Below are 9,503 nucleotides of genomic sequence, written 5' to 3' on the forward strand. Positions count from 1 at the left end.
TGATGAGTAGAACAAAAACCATACGGTACCCCCGAATGCAATAGAAGTGGGGATGAATTGTCACCTCCCCACTTGTGAACGCACCATTGGCTCCACAATGTTACAGATATGGTGGTGGGGACCATTTCAGCCTGTGAGCAGCAGCAGATGCTCTCCAGCATAAGCCCAGGTCAGGCACTGCTCCTCACCTCCACTATGTTGGTTGCAGAGAGGAAGGAACGAGGGATAGCAGGTTTAGGAGGCCCAAAGCCCTCATACACAAATGATTTGGGGCATCTGACTTCTGTTAAAATCTGTGGGAATAGGATGCTCATCTTGCCCTTTGGATCTATGCCCAAGGTTTTCAGGACTTCAGCTAGAAAATCAAGAGGTTAAGAGGCAGAAGGACTTGGCTCCAGTCCCACTTCTCCTCCTCCACAAGAGCAGCCCACCAGTCATGGGAGGTGCTGCCATATGCTCTACCTGCCTCCCCAAATCCATCATGCTTGAGTGACCAAGTGACAGGCTGAAGTCCTTTCCGTGAACCTGTACACAGCTGAAAAACCACACACCAAAGCTGAGCCATTTCAGAGCTGGCTCCTCACTGACAACAGTCCTCCTGAGCCATTCCCATGGCGAAGGGGCACATTCCTACACCAGGAGACCTGCTGGAAAGCAGAGGGGCCAGACGGAAGCTGCCTTAGGTCTGGGAGGGAATTTTTATTCAGGAAATCACAGTACCAAACGCAAGGGCACTGCAAGAGCTCCCTCTGCCACGAGCCAAGGCTCTTAGCTCTGGCAACAGCCCGTGCCTCCTCTCCCCATTAGCTCCAGAGCTCCCAGTTTAGGAGCCATGGGTCCATCCTCGGGAGTGAAGCACGCTCAGGAACAGAGCTGTTGGGTGGTGTGTACAGCACCACCAGCCAAAGGCTGTGTTCAAGTCCAGTGGACACAACAGCTCCTATCTGGCTGCATAAACGGTCAATTTCATGCCAAACATTTGTTCCGTTGGAGAATCACTAGCTCATCATCTTCCCCATTATTGAAATTTCTAAACCGGTGTTGCACCAGGAGATGTATTTGTTCTGCATACAAGCACCCCATAAGGGCTTTAACCTGGGGCTTAAATAGCTACAGGCAAAGGAAAAATATCTATGCAAGTGAGCGAAGACAATTACACAACCAGGCCTCAGACCATAAACTCCAAGTCCCTCACACGTTCTCTGCCCCATTGTCTGCCTGAACTGTTGCAGAGCCTTCTACCTCTGACTCTGCTGTCTTCCCAGCACTACCTGCAAGTCAGATTTGTCCGTACCAGGGGTCCCCAGCCCTGCTCATTTGCAGGAATCTTTGCCTCAGGTGGGCTTTGGGTTCAGAAGTAACTGCTGATGAGACAGATGGGAAGGCTGAGCAGTCAGCCAGGAACCAAGCCTTGAGGCTGAAGGGCAGGAGGATGCTCACAAACACCAGTGCCCCAGGTAGGCTTTGCCTTCTTCAGCTGACTCCACAACATAACCCTCAAGTCAATCCCATCTAATTCAGCAAGGATTTCAGAAGTCTCCTGGTGCTTCTAGAAGCTATGAGTACTCATCTTACAAACAAAAGGAGAGTGTCTATCTCCACTGAAAGCAAGAATATGGGTCAACTTCTTTTTTAAAGCATTTTCCCCCACTGATAATCAGTACAACACGGGCCAGGAAGAGATATGGATACTGGCTAGCTCTTGGACAGCAAGCTGGGTGCACAACTCATGCTGACCTCAAAGACACAGCAGCATTGCATCTCCCACTGCCAGGAAGGAGGTCACTCTTCACTCACGAGCAAAACCAGACCCAACTCCAAGACCCCTTTCAAGAGGCCAGAAACACCCACCCCAAGCCCCTACAGCAGATTACACTGTAAGAAGAGATAAATGAGGGGTTACTTACTATAGGAGTAGCTGCTAACTTCAGATATTGCTGGTGAATGGGAAACCTTGAGCTGATTTTTGACTTTTAACCCCACCTCCATCTTCTTCATTTTGGCAGCAACTTTGCTTTTACCTTCCTTGCTGGTTTTCAATGACAGGCCCAAGTTCTTGGCCAGGCTCTTCTTCTCCTCCTTGCTTGGTAGAGCCTCGTGGGGTGGGAGGTACCTGCTGCCACCTCCACTAGTTTTTGGCTTTCCTCCGGAGCTGTCGGCAAACTTGAAGGGGGATTTGAGCTTGTCTTGTTTGGTGAGTGACAGGGCTTTGTCAAGCTTGCTGGCTAGCTGCTCCTGATCCGATGGCACCTTCTTCTTTTTGAGCTTTAACTGCCGAGGTGAAAGGAAGAGGCACAGGTGAACACAGAGCAGGTATCCCGACAGACCTGAGGGATTTTACTAGCCCTCACAGCAGTCCCTCATGCACGCCAGTTAGTAAGGCCTCAAAATGATGCTCTTAGGCCCCAGTTGCCATAACCCACCATAGCACTAGGGAGGAAGAAGAGGAAGATGTCAGCAAACAGCACAGCTTTACCCTTATCAAGCGCTACAAAACTGCATGATTAACTGAGGAAATTCAAATTTCCTTCCGACAGAAATAAGTTCAGAGGACAACATGTTCTGGAGTTCTTTTTTTCTGAACACCTTCTGGTTTTTAGGATATGTCTGGGTTGGTTTTACAAGCGTTTCTCTAAATCACGAGGATTAAAAAATCTTCTTTACCCAAAACCCCAGCCAAATAAAAAAGGATTTCCACATAATCAACCAGCTCCAGAAGCTGGGCTGCCAAAAAGACCCAAATACCTCTCAGCAAGAGCATCAGCACCACTGCATTACAGCCAACGCCGTTACAGCCTTTTCAGTATTTTCTTGCTTCTTGAAAAAAAGTAAATATACTTTACATGTGCTACAGCTAGATAACAGCAGCTGTAACTCTGGACTTCGCCTGTGTGCATTTTGGATTTCATCAGCAGCTTAAAGCTCCAGTAAACCTCCCGTTGCCTCAAGAGGAGCAGCAGAAAACCCTGCATTTAGAACAGCGAGGCTGCGCTGCCTTGCCTCCCTCGCTTTGGGAAGTCCACTCCCCTCCACGGTCTCCAGAGGCACAGGGGTAAGACAAACACTGCTCTGGATTCAGACCTGGGGCAACACCACAATGCTCCGGCTGGCCTGAAGGCACTTGCCCCTCTGCTGCCTAACAAAGAGGTCCAAGCTCCATAAGCCAACATCAGCCTTTGTGAACACCCCTCTGCTGCACAGACAGCCCTCTCACAAAGAGCTTCTAAAGCCACAGGAACTCAGAGCAGACACTCTCAGGTCAGGAGTTATCCAGTGCAAGGCAACACCAGCAAAGCAGGAAAGAGATCTGCTTCTGGCCCATGGCTCCACGTTCCCCATGAGGGCACTGACCTCATTTGAGAAGCCGGGAGCCGCATCATGCTCTTCCCAGCTCTGGTTCCTCCCTTTCATCTTGCCACTGCTGCTCTCCACATCCTCGTCCTCCTCCAGGAGGGCCCCTTTGTGCCTCTTCTTCATGCCCTCGCCAGTCTCAGAGTCTTCGGAGAGCAACAAGGACTTGCTCAGTCTGCAAGCCAAGCACAGGATGGGTCAAGGTGGAGGGCTTTCCTCCCTGTGATCCCCACCAAGCTCAAAAGTGAGGTTAAACATCTCCTAGGACAGTGGGGATGCTCAGCAGGAGCCAAGTCCACTGGGAGGTGACAGCAGTCTGGACAAGGCTTTTCACCAAAGAGGAGCCAAGGAGCCCTTCTTGCAACACTCTTGGCCACCAGCACAGATGAGGGTGCCTGACACCAGAGACCTCCAAGGTGGTCTCTGAAAGGAATTATTTGGTGTCTTGAGTAACAGCCACCAAAAAGTGCCTGGTTTGGTACAGAGCAGCAGAGGGAAAGGACAGAGAGCTGAGCTGGCCCTGCAGGTCCTTTGCCACCTCTACTTTAATGGACTCTATAGGTGCAGAGAGATTGCTGAGGCCAGGGAGGTGCCTCACTGCCCAGGCACTTGCTCTGGCTTGGGTACGAGCAAGGAGGTGGTAAGGAACTGGCACACAGGGTGACACAGTGGGGACAAGGGCACTGCAGGCACTGGCTCACTCAAAGGACAGGCAATGTGCTCTGCAAGCCCTGCTGCTCGGTGAGAGACGTGTGATGGACATTCTCATTCTCCTTTTGGGATTTGGAGGGAAAGGAGAGGGTAAATAAATAATTTTAAAACAAAACCAAAAAAAACAAACAAAAAAAAAGAAAAATAAAGTAGGTGAGACTATAAGCACATCTTTCACTGCTCCCCAGCTGTCTCCAGTAACTATCCAATGGATGACCAGTCAACACCACACAACCTCTACCAAGCCTCCACTAACACCTCTCCTACACGGCCTCCCTCAGCCAAGCCTGCTGGCCCAGGTCACACCACCACCACAAAGCCACTGACATGGGGCAGCCTCCTCAGCTTCCAGACACTTCCCCTCCCCTCCAGCCCCTCTGCTGACCTCCGCAGGCAGCTAAACCAACACCTCAGGCCACGGGCATTGGCTGCAGGTGCCTCTCCACCTCCCACACCAGGCTGCTCAAGCATCCCCGTGATGTGGGGATGTGCACACACAACACCATCATGCACGTGTACGTGCACAACTCCAGCCACTTCCAGATGCCTCCAGCCTTGTCCAGCCATCCAAACAAGGAGCAAAACAGAGAGCCACCAAGAGGACAGATTTTGAGAAGAGCTCGGTCAGTGGGAGCTGGGCACCTGAACCTACTCTGTAGTCTTGAAAGGACATTTGTAAAATTACGTAGCACGCAGGGAGGCAGCTTGGAGGTGCCTTCCCACTGGAGAGACCTGGCCACCTATGGATGGCCAACTGTGGTGAGATCCAGGCATCCAAACAAGAGCAGCTGAGCTTGCAAAAGAGAAAAAAAGCAGAAGAGAAAATGATGCAGACACTTGAAAGAGAGAGCTCAGGCAAACCCAACTCCCACTGATAAAAGGATCAGAGATGAAGATGGCAGAAACACAGCAGAAAGGCCCTACCACCTAAGTAACCTGGAGCAGCCCTGTCCTTCCAGTTTTTGACATCACCATCCCTGCCACCAGCTCTACAGCACCTGCTTGCAGCACCTGCTGTCCTGAAGCCACACGAGGAACACGCTCCCCGACACCAAGAGCTCAGCTACAGGTCCCTGCCCAGCCGGCTGCTCCGTTACCACCTCACCACTGCTCTGAGCCCGTGCTCCTTGCACCCAGCACCAGCCTCGTGCTGTGCCAGGCGGGCAGGAGGACGCTGGCACCACGCTCCCACCACAAGGACACGCTGATGGTGAATTCACACGTCTCCACGACACCACTGCTGCCAGAGGCCAGGCTGCTGACACAACGCCACGGCGAGCCCCCGCTGCATCCGAGACGCTCTCCCCAAGCAAGACCCTGGCGCAGCGACCCTGCCGTGTTCCCATCTTCCCCAAATTCCAGCCTTACTTTCCACTCTTGCTGTCACTCTTCCCTCTCTCCTTAATGGGTGACAGAGCGCTCGATCCAAGTTTCCTCTTCCTGGGCCTTCCAGGGCCTCTTCTCGCCAAGCTTCTACTTTTCTCGTCATGCTTTTCCCTTTAAAAAAACCACACGCTTCACTGTTAACCAAGGCAGAAAGAAAGAAAAAAAAATAAAGCAAAGAAAAAAAAAAAAAGGCAAAATCCAAATTTTGCAACCAAAAATAAAAAAAAGGCAAACCAACCAGAAATCGAAAATAAATAAAGCAAATAAATCCGAAAAGAAGCAAAATGGAAAAGAATGAAAAGAAAGCAAGCAAAGAACGGGAGCCAAACCAGAACCTTCGCCTGTCACCAAACTGCTAAACTGAGCTGCTGAAGCCAAGGTTGTCTCTACCAGGGTCTCCCAGCTGCGTTCACCAGCCACCAGGTTGTTTTGTCACATAGCCTAGGAGTGTGTGGTGCAAAGCTCTGGCGGGCCAAACCAGGAGGAGAGGAGAGGAGACAGGGAGGGATGGAGGGCTCTTTTCTCTCCGGGACCGAGAGGCAGTGAAAGTGCCCACAGCTGGAAAAAAAAAGGCCTGAGTGAGCAGCCTGTGACTTACTCGGAGTCCCTGCGGCGCTGCAGCTTCACCAGCTCCCGCTGCTTCTCCTTGTAGCGCCGCTGCAGCTCCGCCAGCCTCATCCTGTCGTCCAACTCCATCGTGTGCCCGCCCCTGCACCCCCCCCAGCCTCATCCTGTAGTCCAGCTCCATGGCGTCCATGTTCTCGATGGCCGACTTGATGGAGTACATCTAGGGTGGGGAGCCAAGAGGGGGAGAGAAGGTCAGGACACGTCCAGGCCCTCACCCGGGCTGGGGTGCCCGTGCAACGGCCGAGGTCTGCAGCTCCCCATGCCCGCCGTGGAGCAGGGCAGCTGTGCCCACAGCACACACGGCCCTCGAGCAGTGCCCGAGCAAAACCAGCCAAGCAAAGATGTTCTGTGGCTTACGCACGCGATGGTGTCAGCTTTGAGGGAGAGCAACCCTGGGAAAGAACCTGCAGGCTAAAAGACACACCACGCAGTCTCTTTTCCCTTATTTAAAAAGACAGATCAAAACATTCGCTGTCTTCAAACACCTCCTTGCCAGGTACAAAATAATTTCTCACTTTCTCCCATGGGGAAGAGCCACCAAGGAAAAAAAAAAACAAGAAAAAAACCTTCTTGCCACCATCTTTATTATCCCTCCCTACCAAAGCAGTAACACGAGAGCTCCTGCTGGCTTTGTGTTAGGAACACCACCTCCAAGGCTGCCGAGGGCGGTGCTGAGGCACCAAGGAGGGAGGAAGCCAAAGCACAGCACACATCAACCCCGTGCACCGACGAGGCCAATGCTCAGCACCCAAGGGTGGCCCAGGCTGGGTGGCAAACGGTGGCTGGAGGAGCAAGCTGCAGCGAGGGGACACGCTGTGGGTTTCCAGGCTCAGCCACACTAAGGGCTACTTACGGGTTCATCTTTCTTCTGCATCCAGCTGTACTTTTTGTTGGGATTCAGCTCTCGAGGCAGCCGGATGGTTTTCAGACTTTCCATAAAGGGGGTTGAAAGTACTTCCATGAGCATGTGGGTGCTGGCAGCCAGCAAACTCTCCAGCGTTGGCCGGACAGGGAAACTCTCTGGACCTGCTGGGAAGGACAGGAAATAAAAAAAAAGCTACAGAAGTTCACCTTCCAAGATTGCTCCTCCAGCAGGCACGAGGAGAGACTGATGTCCCCTTCCGGAGCATGGCAGCTCGAGCAGTCCCCAGCCACCCTTGGCCCCCACTCGAGCTCTCCTGTTGTACCCAGCCATGGTGCGACTGGCAGTTCCCACCACGTCTTGCCTCAGGAAGTTACTGGAAGGTGAGATCTTTTAAGGGCCTGCCAAGCTCTTGGAAAGCATCATCTGGAGCTACTGGGACCTCTTGTGCCAAACCCTGACAGACTGTAGCCTCGGTGCCTGCCAGAAGGGTGTTACCCTGGCAGCTCTCTGCAAGTGGGGCTCCACTTCCTCTGCGCATACCACAAACTGTCTAGACACGGCGAGCGCCTTTGGAAGGGGAGAGCAGGACAAAAGCCACACGTAGCTCAGCCTACTGCAACAAAAACTCCACTCCAACCCCATCCAAAGCACCAGCCACTCCTGCAGATCAGGGCAATCATCTCCTTGCTGCCTGGCTGAGGCTGCAAGAGACTCCGCCTGTGCCTCTGCTCCTGTCAGAGTTCAGGGACCACATGCAGGGAGACCCAAGCTGGCCCAAGGCTGGTCAGACCCCACGCTCACAACTTACTCTGCATTTCTTGCTTCCTTTTCTCCAGCTCCATCTCTGCAATTTCACTCAGCAAAGTGATCCCTTGCAGGAAGGAGTGCTCCAAGGCCTGGTCAGGTAACACCTCCACCTTCACTTGGGACGGAGTGACACTGGTGGTAGTCAACAAGGAACAAGCCTGAGGCATTTCTGTGGCAGCCACCAAAGCGTTCATCCCAGCCAGCGGGTCGCCCGGCTTGATGTCCAGAGCTGGCATTTGGCAAGAGATCAGTAGGGAGGGACCTCTGGCCCCTGCTCCCCCTCCTCGGGGGGCAGGCTGGGGAACTCCCTGCCCCGGGGCACGTCGGCGCTCTGCAGATCCATGGCCACAGAGGCTTCCTCCCGCTGCGGCGTCAAGTCCATCGCGGGCGGCTCGTTCTCCGCGCGCACGAGCGGCCCGTCGTAGTCCATGTGCATGGAGCAGGTTTCTGCTCCACCCCTCCTCGGGGGGCAGGCTGGGGAACTCCCTGCCCCGGGGCACGTCGGCGCTCTGCAGATCCATGGCCACAGAGGCTTCCTCCCGCTGCGGCGTCAAGTCCATCGCGGGCGGCTCGTTCTCCGCGCGCACGAGCGGCCCGTCGTAGTCCATGTGCATGGAGCAGGTTTCTGCTCCAGCCCCGCTCTCTGCCTGAGCCTCTGCTTCTGCAGGGCAGGGCACAACCTGGTAAGGAGGTGGGCAGCTCTGGAGGTCTTCCCGGTCCTGCTCCATAGCACCCAGGGCTTCGCCCTGGTGCAACAGGAGGTTGCAACTGTCGACGTTCTGCACCGGGACGGCTGCGGAGGGGGCGATGTTCAGAGTCCCCATGTCCTGCTCGCAGATGTCTTCTTGGCTTTCCTCCATCTGCACCTCTGACTTCACCCTCTCTTCCAAAGACTCCTCTTCTGCTGCTGTTTGGATGGGCTCTAGCATTTTGGACGGAGACAGGTGGATGGGCTTGACCTCTGGGGAAAGCTCCATGTGCTCAGAGCCTTCAGCGGGCAGTGGGACGTCAGGAGCCAGGCCATCTGCATCAGAGGCTGCAGTGGGCCGGAGGAGGTAGGGATAGTGTCTTCCGAAGGAGGGAGGCAGGGACTGGAATGGATATCCCGGGGGGATCTCTGCAAGACACCAGAAGGGACAGGCTGTGTAATGGCCAGGTCTCCAAAGCACCTTCTCTCTCACTAAGGCATAGTGACGGGTTCCCTTCACTTCCATCATCTCTGGTCTCTTCCCGTTCTCAAGCAGTAGCTGCTTTGGGCATCTCTGTCCTGGCCAAGCTGCCACAGGCAGCCACCTCTGCCGTGCCCAACCTGCCACAGGCAGCAGCACCCCAGAGGTCCCTTCCGCACCTTTCCAGCACTCTCTTGAAACTGGAGAGATCTGCCTCTTGTATCCTTCTCCCACTGAGACTTCAGCCCTGGAGGAACCAACCCAGGCTCAACCAAAGGGAAGAAGACAGCTCACAGCCCCAGGTGCCCCTATGGCCCAGGCATCGACCCCTGGTCCTTGCCTCTCCCCTGCCTTTTTGAGGAGCTATGTGGTTTTCTCTAGGGGAAGGGATGGAAGCAGGAAAGAGCCAAGGAGAAAAAGGGAGGCAGGCACAAACACAACGGGACTCTGCCAAAGCAGGGCTCTCTTACCTGGGAACAAGGCCTGATATGGACCAGCAGCCTCTTTTTCCAGCTCCAGGTCTTTCTTCTCCACGGTCTCGGGCGCCTCTTCCTTTGGAGGGATGGCAGGGGCAGGGGGTGGAGAGG

At 54.0% G+C, this 9,503-nt stretch overlaps 1 protein-coding gene across 1 annotated transcript; it reads right to left on the reverse strand.

Moving 5' to 3' along the window:
- Window positions 1-1,899: 1,899 nt before the first annotated feature.
- Window positions 1,900-8,864, reverse strand: LOC103769128 (trinucleotide repeat-containing gene 18 protein-like; the record flags this gene model as incomplete). Its single annotated transcript, XM_008936303.1, has 7 exons — window positions 1,900-2,271; window positions 3,352-3,526; window positions 5,431-5,559; window positions 6,047-6,121; window positions 6,174-6,235; window positions 6,929-7,101; window positions 7,749-8,864. Coding segments are annotated over 7 exons (2,102 nt in total), but the record flags the coding sequence as incomplete, so codon positions are not given.
- Window positions 8,865-9,503: the final 639 nt, after the last annotated feature.

Source organism: Merops nubicus, unplaced genomic scaffold, assembly GCF_000691845.1.
Source record: "Merops nubicus isolate BGI_N331 unplaced genomic scaffold, ASM69184v1 scaffold34862, whole genome shotgun sequence".
NCBI lineage: Eukaryota > Metazoa > Chordata > Aves > Coraciiformes > Meropidae > Merops > Merops nubicus.